This window comes from Jaculus jaculus, chromosome X, assembly GCF_020740685.1.
Source record: "Jaculus jaculus isolate mJacJac1 chromosome X, mJacJac1.mat.Y.cur, whole genome shotgun sequence".
Lineage (NCBI taxonomy): Eukaryota > Metazoa > Chordata > Mammalia > Rodentia > Dipodidae > Jaculus > Jaculus jaculus.
Window position 1 is genome coordinate 55,117,703 of NC_059125.1, and position 16,350 is coordinate 55,134,052.

General features: G+C 44.5%; 1 protein-coding gene across 2 annotated transcripts in view; it reads left to right on the plus strand.

Annotated features, from left to right (window-relative positions):
• The first annotated feature begins 362 nt into the window (after nucleotides 1–362).
• The window catches only part of Fam120c (family with sequence similarity 120C), a 117,352-nt gene continuing 101,364 nt past the window's right edge, over nucleotides 363–16,350 (plus strand). For both annotated transcript variants that reach the window (XM_045140145.1, XM_045140146.1), the window contains exon 1: nucleotides 363–1,122. In XM_045140145.1, coding sequence (XP_044996080.1) covers nucleotides 412–1,122 — 711 coding nt within the window. In that variant the 5' untranslated portion in view covers nucleotides 363–411. The remainder of the gene's footprint in view (nucleotides 1,123–16,350) is intronic.

Below are 16,350 nucleotides of genomic sequence, written 5' to 3' on the forward strand. Positions count from 1 at the left end.
GGATGCCTATCTGCCCCGCCCCACTCCCCTCCTCCAGCTAGGAAGAGGGTATCATAGAAAAGACAAGACAACATGGCTCCTGGAAGTGGATGGAAGAGGTTTTGCCCCCTTTGAAACGGTGAGGCGCTGCAGCGGGAGAAGAAAAAAAAGAGAGAGAGAGAAATTACTACGACTTTTATCTTCCCAGCCTCTCCTGAGTCTGGTCAGCCTCACCCCTCCTCTCCACCCTCATCCAATCTGTATCCAAACTCCTCCCCTCCCCGCCCCACTTCCCGCACCTCTCCCCTCGGGAATACTTTCCCCGCCCCCTCGCCCCCCGCGGAGTGCGCACGCGCCCGCCTCCAGCTTCGCGCGGGGTTCGCCGCCTGGTCTGCTCGCGCAGCCGCTGTTTCGTCTGCCCGCCGAGGAAGCATGGGCGTCCAGGGCTTCCAAGAGTTCCTGGAGAAGCGCTGTCCCGGGGCCGTGGTGCCCGTGGACCTTCTCAAACTTGCGCGCACCGTTTCGCGCCAGCAGCAGCAGCAGCAGCAGCAGCACCTGCACCGCCAGCTGCCACCGTCGGCAGCCCTAGCGCCCGGGGCTCCACGCGTCATCAGGGGCTCTGCTCCTCTGCAACCGCCGCTCGCCTCCGCTGCCTTTGGTGCCTACTCCGGGGGCGCGGGGCCAGCCCGGCACCACCACCCAGCTCACCACTTCCACCACCATGGCCAGGCGCAGCCCGGGCTGCATCCGCCGCCGCCGCCGCCGCCGCCGCCCCCTTCGCTGCCCGGGGCCCGGGTGCTGGTAGACGCGGGCTCGGCGCTGCCACGGCTCTATGGCGGCTACCAGACGGACTGGGTTTGTGGCGGCCAATGGAACGCCATGCTGGGCTACTTGTCAGCACTGTGCCAGGCTTGTGCCTATCCCGGCGGCGACGGCCTGGAGCTGGTGGTCATGTTCCCTGGGGGCCTGGGCAAGGACCGACTGGCCGAGTGGGGCCGTCGGTGCCAGGCGGAGCGGCAGACAGCGCAACTGATCGTGGGACACGTGGGCAACAAGGGCACCCCTCCACCGCGGGCCTGGTTCCTGCCACCTGCCTGCCTGAGCCACTGCGTGAGGCTAGCACTCATCCGCTTCCGGGTCAAGGTGAGGGAGGCGCCTAATTTTAAACAAATTGCTTCACTTCTATTCCCTCAGGACTAAACACCTAATCGCCAATTTTTCTGTCTCCGATCTAGCCCCCCACCCACCCAATCAGCTAACCTGGTTGCCTAACTATTCTTGTCCATTTTATCTACCTGTCCCCCGCTTCCTATAGCCCCTGACTAATACTCTCCCATGACCACATCTCATTCCATGCCATCCCAGTTAGTAGCTACTTTACATATCCAGGTAACCCATTGTTTGGGGCAGAATTGACTCAAAAATTCTTTGGGGCCTCACCTTTCTCCTGCTATCTTCCTCAAACTGAAATACCCCTTCTCTGCATTTTCCAGTTGACATCACTCTTCCAGCTCTTTCCAAGATCATAGCACATCAGTTAAACAGGTGTCAATTGAACACTTACATTTCCCTCCATTTTGGCTCGGTGCTGTAGTTTTTCCCCATTTATCCATTCAGTCTTTTTCATTTCAGCATGCTTTTATCTTCTCAAGCCTTTACCTGATCAAACAATAAACCCACTGATTCCGCCATTATTCAGCAATTATTAACTCATGTAGAGAATAAGGCATTTCAAAGACATGTGAGGCGCCATTCCTGCACTTGGAAAATCAAGTATATACATAAGGAACATTTATTTAATGGCAAAAATGTGCTATAAACTATGCTTTATGGGTACAGACAGTGAGTATAGTGCCTGTTTGTGTGGCTGAGAGGGAATAGATCTGCACCGAAATGGACAGGGCAGACTCCTGAATCTGCACCCAAATCTTCAAGAATGGGTGAGATTACAGTGTATCAGTTTTTGAGGTGGTGGTTTTAAGTGGGAAGAAAATGAGCAGAAGCAGAAGGGAATATACTAAGTGTGAGGCACCATGGGCAGTTAAGTCCAGTCTGCATGTAGTTGGATCACTGCATATGGAGCTTGGAGAAAACTTTGGCAGCATCCCCAGTTCTTGGCACCACTGCCATTACTCCCATATTCGTAGGTTTCAAGTTCCTACGTGTAGGGAATAGCAAGGCATGAGAAGTAGGGAGGTAGGCAGGAAGAAGAAAATGAAAAGAAGTACAGGGTGAGCTAGGACAAAACTGCAGACCCAATCCCCAACCAAGGTTCTTGGGAACCTCCTCTTAGGATGGAGATTTTTGGCCTTTAAAGACTAGTGTAATGGCTGCTTGAGTAGTAAGGAAAGAAAGCTCAGCTGAGAGACAACACAGAGGCTTATAATAGTTACAGCATGTTGCTAGAGTATGGCTATGATAGATTCTTTTTTTTTAATTTTTATTTATTTATTTATTTGAGAGCGACAGAGAGAGAAAGACAGATAGAGGGAGAGAGAGAGAATGGGCGCGCCAGGGCTTCCAGCCTCTGCAAACGAACTCCAGACGCGTGTCCCCCCTTGTGCATCTGGCTAACGTGGGACCTGGGGAACCGAGCCTCGAACCGGGGTCCTTAGGCTTCACAGGCAAGCGCCTAACCGCTAAGCCATCTCTCCAGCCCTATGATAGATTCTTAGTATGCTGGATGGAGTATAGCTATTTCAAATTTAAAATCCAGTAATAGGCTGAGGACATAGCTCAGTGGCAGGGTGCTTACCAAGCAGAAGGCCCTACGTTCAGTTGCTAGCAGCATGTAGACAAAAGCCTAATCCTTAGCTAACATAAATATAAAAAAGTAAATACGTGCTTGCCCTGAGTATTTAAAAAAAATGTTTTATTTATTTGAGAGCAACAGACAGAGAAAGAGGCAGAGAGAGAGAGAGAATGGGTGCACCAGGTCCTTCAACCAATGCAAACAAACTCCAGATGTGTGTGCCCCCTTGTGCATCTGGCTAACGTGGGACCTGGGGAACTGAGCCTCGAACCGGGGTCCTTAGGCTTCACAGGCAAGCGCTTAACTGCTAAGCCATCTCTCCAGCCCTGGCCTTAAATATTTTAAGGCAGATTATTTACAGTCATTCTTTCCACTTTGTTTTCATTGCTGCTTCCCATTTTTTACCCATTTTTACCTTTTTAACAGTGGTTTTACTACTGACAATAGTGATAACTATTGGTGGGGCAGGTTTTTCTTTTCCTTTTTCCCTCTTCCCCATCCTCCTCTCCTTTTTTCTTCTTCCCTCCCTCCCCCTTCTCGCCTTCCTCCCTTTTCCCCTCCCTCCATCCTTTCTCCCTTCCTTCCCTCCCTTCTCCCTTCCTTTCCTCTTTTCTCCCTTCCTTCCCTCCTTTCTCTCCTCCCCCTCCCTTCTCCCCTCTCCACTCCTTTGCTGAGTTGGTGAATGTACCTGTAGCCCTTTGGTGTTTTTTTTTTTTTTAAATTATTGTCTCATGAGCGACTCACAATAGCCTATGATAGCTGTATTGTTTTTCTAATGGAATAATTCAGTCACTGGAAGCTTTATAAACTTGACCAAAGATACATGGTAGAGCTGTAATTCTGGGGTTCATGATTATGCAGTCTGGCTCCACAGTTCATGCTATTAACAACATTGCTCTAAGGTAAATCTTTGCAAAGAATAGGTCATTTCCATACTGAACTAGATAAACACTTCCTTGCCTCCTGGGTAAAAACAAGTTCAGTTCATTTATTTGTTTTGTTCCTTACTGAGTGCTAGCTGCAGGGCACTGGGCTGGTTGCTCAGGATTCTTTAAGGAAATTCCTGCCCTCAAGGAGAGTAGGGTTCAGTAAAAAACTGAAAACAAAATTGCTGATACTGTGTGTTAAAAAGTACAGCACCTTGTAGGGGCATAGCAAATTCTGAGTGATATTTGAGTGAGCCTCCACAGATGTTTGATATTGAGCCATGCAGAACTCTTAAGAGAAGTACATATAGTGAAGACCTAGACAAACCATAGGTTTTGATTGGAAGATGAGGTGAACAGAGTGTGTGTATGGTTTCCAAGTGCTTTTTAATTCACATTATCAGTGAAAACTTTTGAGGAGCAACAGTAAGTGTATTTTGTCATACTTTACACAGTCTCATTTTTCAAATTTATTATTTCTAAAATATTTATGTATTTATTTACTTGCGAGAAAGAGAGAGAGAATGGGCACCCCAAGGCTTTTAGCCACTACATATGAACTCCAGACGCATGCATGACCTTGTGCATCTGGCTTTCCATGGCTACTGGGAAATTGAACCTGGGTGCTTTGGTTTTGCCAGCAAGTGCCTTAACCACTAAGCCATCTCTCCAGCCTTATTGTTTAGGACAAGTCTTATATAGCCCAGACTGGTCTTGAGCTAGATAGGTAGCAGAGGCTGACTGTGAACTCCTGATCCTCCTGTCTCCACCCCCTAATAACTATTCCAGGATTTATAAAAATTTATGGTGTGAATAGATGGATAGATATGTGACAAATTAAGGATAGTAAAATGTGGAATCCCACTGAAGAATATTGGGATGTTCACTATGAACTTATTTGTACTCTGCTGTGTGTTTGAAGTTTTGCATAATAACTTGCTGGGGACTAAGGAGTTTCCTAGGAGTCTTCTGAAGAACCACTGGTTTTCTGGAGTTTTTATTGTAGTCAGTGAATACAGTCAAGTTGTTACCATTGTTAGCCTCCTCCTTGTCCTCCCCCCTCCACAAGGACCCCCCCCCCTTGTTGGGGTATATGGGTCATGCATTGTGGGGTTAACCTTTAGCTTTGGGTAGGAAGAAAAATGTCATGACCCAACGTGTGGCTCTGACATTCTTCCCATCCCTTCTTCCAAAAATTTCCCTGAGCCATGTTGGGTTCATATTAGGTCTGCTTCCATGTTGAGATCTTGGGTGCCTGTGTCTCTCCGGATGTCTGGTTTGGTAAGGGTTGATTGTTCTCTGTATCTGTCTCCTTCCCCATTGTACTCGTTCCCAGTTCACCAAGAAAACAGCATTCTTGCATGTTTCCCCAATTATTCTTAGTTTCAGCTGGGACCCTTTTGAGGTATGATGGGATGGTTCTCTCCTAAAGATCTGCATCTGTCTGAAAAAAGAGAAGCAGATTCTCCATGGGAGAGTAAAGTTAGCCCTAAGTAAATGTGATAACCATTGTTGCTTAGAGGGAGTATAGAGGAGAGCCGACTCATTTTTTTTTGGATATGGTTTTAACTTGTTTCACAGCTCCAGCAATGAGGTCCATTCCACTGAACAGATCAGTCAGCCAAATTGAGAGCAGTTGGTTTCCCACCATGGCTATGGGCCACTATTGCACTTGTATGAGCATCACTTCAGGTTGTTGGCTGCTAAGTATGTTACACTATGCCTTACTTGGACAGATGGGGGGGCACCAAGTGGGGCCAAATATGTCCTAAGCCTGGTGGGGGACCGGGCTGAGCAGAGGTCTGAAGTGGTGGGGTTGCAGGAGGTAGGGAGGAGGGGGCACGGCAGGGCTGAGCCTGTCTGAGGTCTAGTGAGGGGGGGCAGGTGGAAGCCCTGGGGGGTGAGGGGGAAGTCTTGTGGGGGGTCAGGGCAGAGCAGGGTGGGTCTGAAGTCTCTAGGGGGGCAAGGCTGAGCAGGGTGGGTCCAAAGTCTCCTGGGGAGTGGGGGGAGCAGCAGGGTGGGTCCATCTGTGGGGGGTCAGAGCAGGGTGGGGCTGACGTCTTGTGGGCTGTGGGGCTAAATGGAGCGGGTGGAGGAGAGGGATGGAAGTGGGGGTGGGGGGGTGGGTTGTGCATCTGGGCGCTCTGGAACTACTGGCCTGGGTCTCCATGCCTGCAGTTAGTGCAAGAGTAGCCTGGCTGCTTGACTGATTGTGGGACTGGTAGGTTACCCTAGAGTGTGGGAATCAGCAGGCTCCCTGTTTTGCCCCTCCGCACCCTCCCACTGGCGATGTATTAGAAATTGCTTTTCCCTAAAAGACCCAGTGACCCCTTAATTCCTTGGCTCCCCTTCCCAGAAGTTGCGGTGAGGTTAGGCGGACGCCATCTTGATCCAGTTTGTTTTGTTTGTGAGGTAGAGTCCACTCTAGCCCTGGCTGACCTGGAACTCACCCTGTCACCCCTGCCCACCTTGAGCTCGCAGCAATCCTCTGCATCGTGAAGGCTGGGGTTAAAGGCACGCACCACCAACACCCAGCTCATCCTTTCATATTCTTCATAATTGGCACAAGATTTCGTTTTTCTGGAATGAATAGGTCAATGATCCTGAGAGAATAGGTGTGGGAGTGACATTTTAAAAAATAGATAGTGTGCTAGCTGAGTTGGCACACACCGGTTTTTAGGTAGAAATGCTGAGGCAGAAAAATCTGGAGTTATGGGCTACATCTTGTGACTTTGTCTCAAAACAACAAGCAACACAAATGATGTGAACTTTGGCTCTTAGTAGGGTAGATTTAAGACTGGTTCCAGAATTGCATGAAGAGCCGGTCAGTGGTATTAATGAGTGAAACTTTCTTGGTTCTGGCAAGTGACCATTTTTTTTGTTGATCGAGTGATAACAAATGCCTTGGACTGTATCACCAACTTGAAAGTTCTTGGTTAATAACTGATTGTGTTTTGCTTTTTCAGAGGAGCATTCTCTCCTGAAGGTAGCAGTGTATCTCATGGCCGATTTGCATGCCCAGCATTTCTTTTGACAATAACCCCATTACTAGATGCCTTCCTGCCTTAGTTTTGTTCTTTAAATATATATGGCAAGATCTTTATTTCTAGTTTCATTTTCATTTGTAATAGAGAATGTGGAAGTCGCAGGATTAAGTAATAAGTTCCTAGGTTGGCTTTTAGCTTTAGGACTTCCCACTCCCCCAAATCAGTGTATATTATTAAGATGAGTTTTGTCATTTGGTTTTTTAGGTGTGTGTAGGTATGTGCTTTATACTTTTGGAAATGAAAAAAAGACCAAGAGCAGGAAAATTTAGTAAACCCCCAAATTTCTGGTCCAATCTCTTTTAAGGGGCCTCAGAAGTAGAGCAGCTGAAGCCGTTTTAGACTGACTTGGGAGATGATGTAGTATAAGGGGATGAAAGCTTTATTTAATGGCTAATGTACATGAGAGAAAAGGTAACTAACTCAATAAATTTACTATATATTTATTTTTTTCTTCTTTTGATTTTTCAAGGTAGGGTCTCATTCTAGCCCAGGCTGACCTGGAATTCACTATGTAGTCTCAGGATCGACTAGAGAGGTCTCGAACTCAGAGTGATTCTCCTGCCTTTGCCTCCTGAGTGCTGGGATTAAAGGCATAAGGCACCATGCCTGGCACATACCTACTATTTTTACAGCTGAAATTTTTAGAATGGGACTAAAGAAAATTGATTTATTTGTGTGTAGGGTAGGCACATGTGCCATCAAGTCAAAGGCTGGCAGACTTTACAAGTAGGCATGTTTAACCACTGAGCCATCTCCCAGTATCTGATGTGCCTTTTCATTTTTTTTCTTTTTGTTTTTGAGGTAAGAGTCTCACTCTAGCCCAAGCTGACCAGGAATTCACTGTGTAGTCTCAGGGGTCCTCGAACTCTCAGTGATCCTCTTACTTCTGCCTCCCAAGTGCTGGGATTAAATGCGTATGCCACCTTTTAAAATATTTTTATTTTATTTATTTGAGAGCAAGAGGAGGGAGATGGAGGAAAGGAGGGCGAGAGAGAGAGAGAGAGAGAGAATGGGCACACCAGGACCTCCAGTCACTGCAAACGAACTCCAGATGAACTCCAGATGCGTGGGCCCTCTTGTGCATCTATCTGGCTAACTTGGGTCCTGGGGAATTGAGCCTTGAACCAGGGTCCTTAGGCTTCATAGGCAAGTGCTTAACAGCTAAGCCATCTCTCCAGCCCTTAAAAAATACTTTAGTGTGGAGAATTCAACTTATGGCCCCACATATGGTAAAACACTTTAGTGTGGAGAATTCAACTTATGGCCCCACATATGGTAAAATACTTTACTATGGAGAATTCAACTTATGGCCCCACATATGGTAAGGTCATGCTATACTACTGAGGTAAAACCCAAGCCTAGTAATTTTTTCTTTGGGTGGTACTGGTGAGAGAAAAATCCTTATTTTAGTTCTCTGTTACTGTCTTTGTGATGTTTCCTACTTTTTGTACCTTCTTGTGTAAGACTGTGTACTTATATTGACTGCATACATACAGAAAAAACAGGAAGTAGATTTGTTGAGCATTGCATTTGTGTCAGGAGTACAAGGCATATTTGTTAGCTCATCGGCAAATGTATGAGTTACACAGTGATGATTAGTAATTCAAAGGCAGTAATCCTTTTCTGTGTATAAGTAATCTTTTTTCCCCCAACACTAGAGCTGGAACCTCATACATGCTAGACAGATACACTACTCTTGAACTACATTCTTGGCCCCCTGCATGAATAATCTTTAAAAGGCAAAAAAAATACTGGGCATGGTGACTCATACCTATAATCCTGCCACTTTGGTGGCTGAGGTGTAGGAGGATCATCATGAGCTCATTGCCAGTCTGAACATAATGAGTTCCAGGTCAGCTTGTGTTAGAGTGAAACCTTGCCTCAAAAACAAACAGAAAAGACAGAAAATTCCCCTTTATAATTTCCTTAACCCATTATTCTTATCTCCTTTCTTCTCTTTCTGTCATGTTCTTTAAAAGGGCTATTCTCATTCCCTCTCTAACCTGTTGTCATTTCTTTTTCATCTTTTTTAAAGGTTTCTGAGCCAGGTGCAGTGGTGCACGCCTTTAGCTCCAGCAGTTGGGAGGCAGAGCGCAGTGAGTTTGAGGCCATCTTGAGACTACAAAATGAATTCCAGGTCAGCCTGAGCTAGAATGAGATCCTACCTTGAAAAAAAAATTAAAAATTAAAAAAAAAATAAGGTTTTTAATGTTTTATTTTTATTTATTTATTTGCTTAAGAGAGAGAATGGGCATGCCAGGGCTTCTAACCACTGCAAACCTACTCCAGATGCATGCGCCTCCATGTACATTTGGCTTATATGGGTACTAAGAAATCGAACCTAGGTTCCCAGGCTTCTCAGGCAAGCACCTGAACTGATAAGCCAGCTCTTCAGCCCTCATAAATTTCTTTCTTTCTTTCTTTCTTTCTTTCTTTCTTTCTTTCTTTCTTTCTTTCTTTCTTTCTTCCCCCCCCCCCCTCTCTCTCTTTCTCTCTCTCTCTTTCTTTCTTTCTTTTCAGGTAGAGTTTCGCTCAAGACCAGGCGGACCTAGAATTCATTATGTAGTTTCAAGGTGGCTTTGAACCCATGGTGATTTTCAGGACTAAAGCATGTGCTACCATGCCTGGCTACATCTATTTTTGTTGTTGTTGTTGTTGATGTTTGTTTGATTTTTCGAGATAGTTTATCACTCTAGCTCAAGCTGACCTTGAATTCACTAGGTAGTCTCAGAGTGGCCTCAAACTCACAGCATTCCTCCTACCTTTGCTTCCTGAGTGCTGGGATTAAAGGCATGCGCCACCATGCCCGCCTTTTTTTAAATAAATTTTTTGGTACTTATTTATTTATTTATTTGAGAGAGGCAGAGAGAGAGAGAGAGAGAGAGAGAGAAGGAGGGAGAATGGGTGCACCAGGGCCTCCAGCCACTGCAAATGAATGAACTCCAGATGTGTGCACTTCCTTGTGCATCTGGCTAACGTGGGTCCTGGGGAATTGAGGTTCAAACCGGGGATCCTTAAGCTTCACAGGCAAGTGCTTAACCACTAAGCCATCTCTCCAGCCCCCTGCCTTTTTTTTTGTATTAAAAGGGAATTTACTGGATTAGGTGTAAAAATTTATGGCAGTCCAACAACAGCAGATTACAGGCCTGAGACTCAAGGAAAATAGTAGCTGCTCAGTCCATCAGGCTGGATGCCACAGCACTGAAGGGAGGTGTCCTAGAGAGAGATAACTGGTCTTCAGTCCATGCTGGTTTCTGGGCTACACCGGAATGCAGCAAAACAGCAAACAGCAAGCAACACCAGCAGCCAGGTGGGAAGGGAGGGAATACCTTTCTTCCCAGAGCTTCCTTTGATAAAGCCTCCCCTTCCAGAGGGGCTGCCCACTCTGGGGGAAGGGCTCACCCTGGAAGAAGGATTCCCCTCTAGTTAATCCTTCCCAGAAGCAACCTCAGAGACCCACTTATGAGTAATGTCTGTGGATTCCTAAACAGATCAAGTTGACACAAACTTAACCATCACAAGTCCACCCCTTGTCAACTTGACACCAAATCATATCTTCTTACGTTATTCTTAATTTTCAGATGAATACTGTACAAGGTCATAACTCCGTCTAACATTGTATAACTATTCCTTGTACAACCGGAAATGTACAATCTCCTACTCCCCCCATACAAAGCAAGGTTCCGTGAGTAACGCTCAGTCTACAATATAATGGTCAAATATGAATTCAACAGTGTCTAACTAGCGATATGATCTTAATCAGTATTAATGACCTAATACCGAAATAATGGAAGAACACAACCATCTTAATATTGGTATAGGTCTGCATAGACATTCGTAACAAGGTAAGACAGAAACACTCATGGCAATTACAATCCTTGTTTTTGTAACTGATCACGTGGCCTTAGCTGGTATTTGTAACTGCCTTCTTCTACTACCCATTCTGTATTTCCTCCACCTTCAGCAAGTACCTCATCAGGTCATGGTTCTTTGCCTGGAGGGGTGACCCATGCCTTCATTCCTGAGGGATCTGGACCATTTATCACACTTCCTTGATTAGGTTGTTGCAGTTGTCCATTGACTTTCATAACAGAGCATGGTAACACCAAGAGACACCCTAAAAGATCTGCACTCCAGACATACTCTTCCTTTGTGGAAGAGCTGTCAAACTTCCCCCTAGTAGTCTGAATCAATCACCCCTGCCATCACTGTAACTCCTTTCTCAGCCTGTTCACTCAAGGGCATCAGCAGCCCGAAGTGGCCAGGAGAAGTTCTTAGCTTCCAGTTCAATGGAATGTTCTTTGTGCCTCCTAGCAAAAGCATTCCCCCCTTTGTAACTGGCAGAGCGTAAGGTTGCGGGAACAGGAAGCAAAAATTTGCCTCCTGCCTTTTTAAAAAAATATTTTTATTTATTTATTTTAGAGAGAGTGAAAGAGAGAATGAGAATGAGTACACCAGGGCCTGTAGCCACTGTAAATGAATTCCAGATGCATGTGCCATATTGTATCTCAGAGGGCTTACATGGGTCCTGGGGAATTGAACCAAGGTCCTTTGGCTTTGCAGGCAAGTGCCTTAACTGCTAAGCATCTCTCCAGCTCCCCTTTAGAGACACAATTTCATGTTCTCCAGGCTGGCCTGAAAATTGTTCTATAGTTGGTATGACCTTTAACCTTTGATCTTCCTGTTTCCATCTTCCATTTGTTGGGATAACAGATGTGAGCTATCATGCCAAGTTTTATGTGATGCTATGGTTTGAACCCAGGGCTTTGTGCATGCTAGCCACGCAGCTATTTTTCATCTTTTGGCATGTTTTTTAAATTAATTTTTTAGATAGTGTTATGGTTTAAGTGAAAAATGTTTCCATAGGTCTAGTGTTTGAACTCTTGGCCCCCAGCTGGTGGCACTGTTTGGGAAGTTGTGGAAACTTTAGAAGGCAGAGCCTTAGCTGGGAATGGTGGTGCATCCCTTTAATCCCAGCATTCAGGAGGTAGAGGTAGGAGGATTGCTGTGAGTTCAGGGCCACCCTGAGACTACATAGTGAATTCCAGGTCAGCCTGAGCTAGATTGAAACCCTACCTCAAAAATTAAAAAAAAAAATGGGGCTGGTGAAATGGCTTAGTGGTTAAGGCGTTTGCCTGTGAAGCCTAAGGATCCCGGTTCAATTTCCTAGGACCCAGGTAAGCCAGGTCCCAGGTGAGCACAAGGGGGCACACACATCTAGAGTTTGTTTGCAGTGGCGAAGGCCCTGGTGTGCCCATTCTCTCTCTCTATCTGCTCCTCTCTCTCTTTCAAATAAATAAATAAAATATTAAATAAATAGAAGACAGTGCCTTGTTGGAAGAAGTAGGTTACTGGGGGAAGGCCTTGAGGTTTGATGGTCCGGCTCCACTTCCTGTTCATCCTGTGCTTCCTGACTGTGACCACACTGTGGCCAGCTCTGCTTCATGCTCCCAATACCATACCAACACCACCATGATGAACTGTAACCTTGAACCATAAACTGAAATAAACCTTTTCCTTCCTTAAGTTGCTTCTGGTCACATATCTTTTTATAGCAATGAGAAAGTAACTAATACAGGCGGCATACACAATAGTTGGTTTCATTATGATTTTTCCATAAATGTATATCATTATACTTTGCTCATATTTATCCCTTATCATTACTCTCTCTTGTCCCTTTCCTACTATTACACTTCCTCCTCATGAATAGTCCTCATTTTCATGTTATTCACATATATATGTATATATATACACACACGCACATATGCATATATATATAATTTTTTGTGGTAGGGTCTCACTCTAGACCAGGCAGACCTAGAATTCACTATGTGGTCTCAGGCTGTCCTTGAACTAGCGGCAATCTTCCTACCTCTGCCTCCTGAATGCTCATGTCATACATATTTTTTAACTTCACATTCTGAATATGAGAGAAAATGCACCATATTTGGTTTTCTTTTGATTCCTTCCCATTACCTTTTCTTGTTTCCTCCTTCCCCTTTCTCATTAGTTTTCTTCTCCTGCCAAATAGTCCTTCAACTTTTTTTCTCTCTTTCTATTTCTCTTTCCCTTTCAAGCACACATGTATATCACATATGATAGAAATATGATAAGAAATATATTTGTTATTATTAGTTTGGCTTATTTCAGTTAGCAAGATCTCCAATTCCATCCAGTTTTTCTGTAAGTAATATAATTTCATCCTTCTCTATGGCAAAATAAAACTCCAGTTTTTCTATTCTTTTTTTGGAGGTTGGGTTTTCTGAGGTAGAGTCTCACATTAACTTGCCCAGGCTGACCTGGAATTTGCTACATTGTCTCGGGGTGGCCTCAAACTCATAGTGATCCTATCTATGCCTCCCAAGTGCTGGGATTAAAGGTGTATGACACCACACCACACCTGGCTTTTCTATTCTTATTCATTTTCTTTTTGTTGTTTATTCGAGGTAGGTTTCACGCTAGCCCTGGCTGACCAGGACTTCCCCATGTAGTCTCAGGGTGGCCTCAAATTCACAGTGATCCTGCTACCTCTGCATGCCAAGCGCTAGGATTAAAGGCATGTGCCACTACACCAGTCATTCTATCCTTTTTTTGTTTTGTTTTATCTTTATTTATTTATTTGAGAGCGACAGAGAGGGGGGTGGGAAGAGGCAGAGAGAGAGAGAGAGAGAGAGAGAATGAATGGGTGCGCCAGGGCTTCTAGCCACTGCAAACGAACTCCAGAAGTGTGTGCCCCCTTGTGCATCATGGTCCTGGGGAATCGAGCCTCAAACTGGGGTTCTTAGGCTTCACAGGTAAGAGCTGAACTGCTAAGCTATCTCTCCAGCCCTCTATTCTTTTTTGATGAACATTTAGATCCATTCCATATTGTGGCTATTTGAATAGTACTAAATAAACATGGATATACAAGTGTCTCTGTGGTACACTGACTTAGATTCCTTCTGGTATAGTCCCGGGAGTGGTGTGGCTAGATTATGTTGTAGTTCTCTTTTTAGTTTCCTGAGGAACATTCATATTATTTCCTCTAGTGGCTGGGCTAATTTACATTGCTACAGTGTATAAGGGTACTCTTTTTTTTCAAGGTATGGTCTCACTCTAGCTCAGGCTGACCTAGAATTCACTATGTAGTCTCAGATTGGCCTTTACTCAGGGTAGTCCTCCTACTTCTGCCTCTTGAGTGCTGGGATTAAAGGCATGCACCACAATACCCATCTTTTGTTTTACACTTGTTTTTTTAAACATTTTTAAATATTTAATGTTTATTTGTAAGTGGGGAGAGGGATGGAGGATAGAGGGTGAGAGAGAAAGAAAGAGAATGGGCACATCAGGGTCATCTGCCACTGCAAATGAACTAAGGTGCATAAACCACTTTGTGCATTTGGCATTATGTGGGTACTGGGGATATGCTCCCAGGCCATCAAGCTTTGCAAGCAAGTTACTTTACCACTACCCATCTCTCCAAGCCTGACAAAGTCTCACTCTAGCCCAGGTTGACCTGGAATTTACTGTGTAGTCTCAGGCTGGCCTTGAATTCTCAGTGTTCTTCCTATCTAAAGGCATATGCCACCTCACCCAACCATCGAGTGTGTTTTTAAGTTAGGCATGGTGGCGGCACACATTTGTTATCCTAACACTGATGGTGGAGGATTACCATGAGTATGAGGCCAGCCTGGGATACATATTAGCACCAAGTCAGCTAGGGCTACAAAATAAAACCCTGTCTCCAAAAATAAAGGAAAAAGTGTATCATTCAATCTCCATGTGCTTGTATAGTTTCTCATGATATGAATTTCTAGTTTTAGTTAGTCTACTATCTGCTAACATACAAGAAATTGTTTTGATTTTTTTGTGTTTGTTAAGACTTAGTTTATGGCCTAGAATGAAATCTGTTTTAGAAAAAGATTCATAGGCTACTGAAAAGAATGTATTCTGCAGTTGTTAGATGCAAGTTTGTTAATTATACTTATTCTGTGGTGCAGTTTAACTGAATTTTTTGTTTGTTTGTTTTTCAAGGCAAGGTCTCACTCTAGCCCAGGCTGACCTGGAATTCACTATGTAGTCTCAGGGTGGCCTCGAACTCTCTGTGATCCTCCTACCTCTGCCTCCCGAGTGCTGGGATTAAAGGCGTGTGCCACCACACCCGGCTAACTGAAATTTTTTCATTGCCTTTTATTGGGTCAGATTGGTTTATCTATTGATGAGGATGGGATATATTTAAATCACTTGCTACTATTGATTTAGACTTAAATTTTGTCTCTTTATGTTCAGTAGTGTTTGTTTATGAAATTTGGTTCACCCAGTGCTCAATTCCTCTATGTACACACACACGTGCATGCATGCACGCACACTTGTTTGAGCTTATTTTTGTGTGTTTTTCCCCCCCAGGGTAGGGTTGCACTTTAGTTCAGGCTGACCTGGAATTCACTGTACCATCAAGCTGGCCTCAGACTTGCCTCAATCCTCCTGCCTCCCGAGTGCTGGGATTAATGGTGTGTGCCACCACACCTGGCACTGCTAAAACTTCTTGATGGATTCTTCCCACTATTAATATTTAATGGCATTTTTTAAATCTCCTCTGTAATTTGGTTTGAAGTCTATCAGATATCAGAATAGTCATGTCAACTGGTTTTCAGTTTCCATTTACTTGGTAAGTTGACTTCCATCTTTTCATACTTAGCCTGTGGTCTAGGCCAGTGAGATGTGTTTCTTGGAGACAACTAGTTTTATCTTGAGGGTTTTGTTGTTTGTTTATTTTTTGGCGGAGGCAGATAGGGTCTTATGTATTCCAGGCTGGTCTCAAACTCACTGTGACCTTGAACCTGTGATTCTCTGCCTCCACCTCCATAGTCCTGGGATTACAGGCATGAGCCTGTGAACATTTGGTTTTATTTTACTTATTTTATTTTAAAAATATAACTCCAGTCTTTTCTTTAAAATTTATTTATTTAGTTTTGGCTTTTCAAGTAGGGTCTCTCTCTAGCCCAGGCTGACCTGGAATTCACTATGTAGTCTCAGGGTGGCCTTGAACTTAAAGCAATCCTTCTACCTCTGCCTCATGAGTGCAGGAACTAAAGGCTATGCTGCTACACACGGCTTTATTTATTTATTTAAGAGAGAAAGAGACAGAGACAGAGAGAGAATGGATACGCCAAGGCCTCCAGCTGCTGCAAACAAATTCTAGACACATGCACCACCTCATGCATCTGGCTTATGTGGGTTCTGGGGAATCAAACCTGGGTCCTTTGGCTTTGTAGGCAAATGTCTTAACCATAAAGCCATCTTTCCAGTCCAACAGTCAGTTTTATGCGAGGCTGGGAATTGATCCCGATGCTTCGTGCAAGCTAGGTAAGCATTATACCAACTAAACTAGATCCTAGCCCTAGATATTGCTTGCTAAAGCAATCTGCTATTCCTCATCTTTTAATTACGACCAGTTACATTCTTACAAGCAAGCATCTTTAACTGATGAAGCATCTCTCCAGCCCATCCAGTTACATTTTTATGTTGTTATTGAGGGAGATTTACTCATTCCTGCAATTTTGTTAGATTGGTTGGATTATTATTTCTTTCTCTTCTATTGTTATCAGGCATATTCTGGTTTATAGTTTTATATGTGGTAGATTATTTCTTAGTCCTCATGTATTCC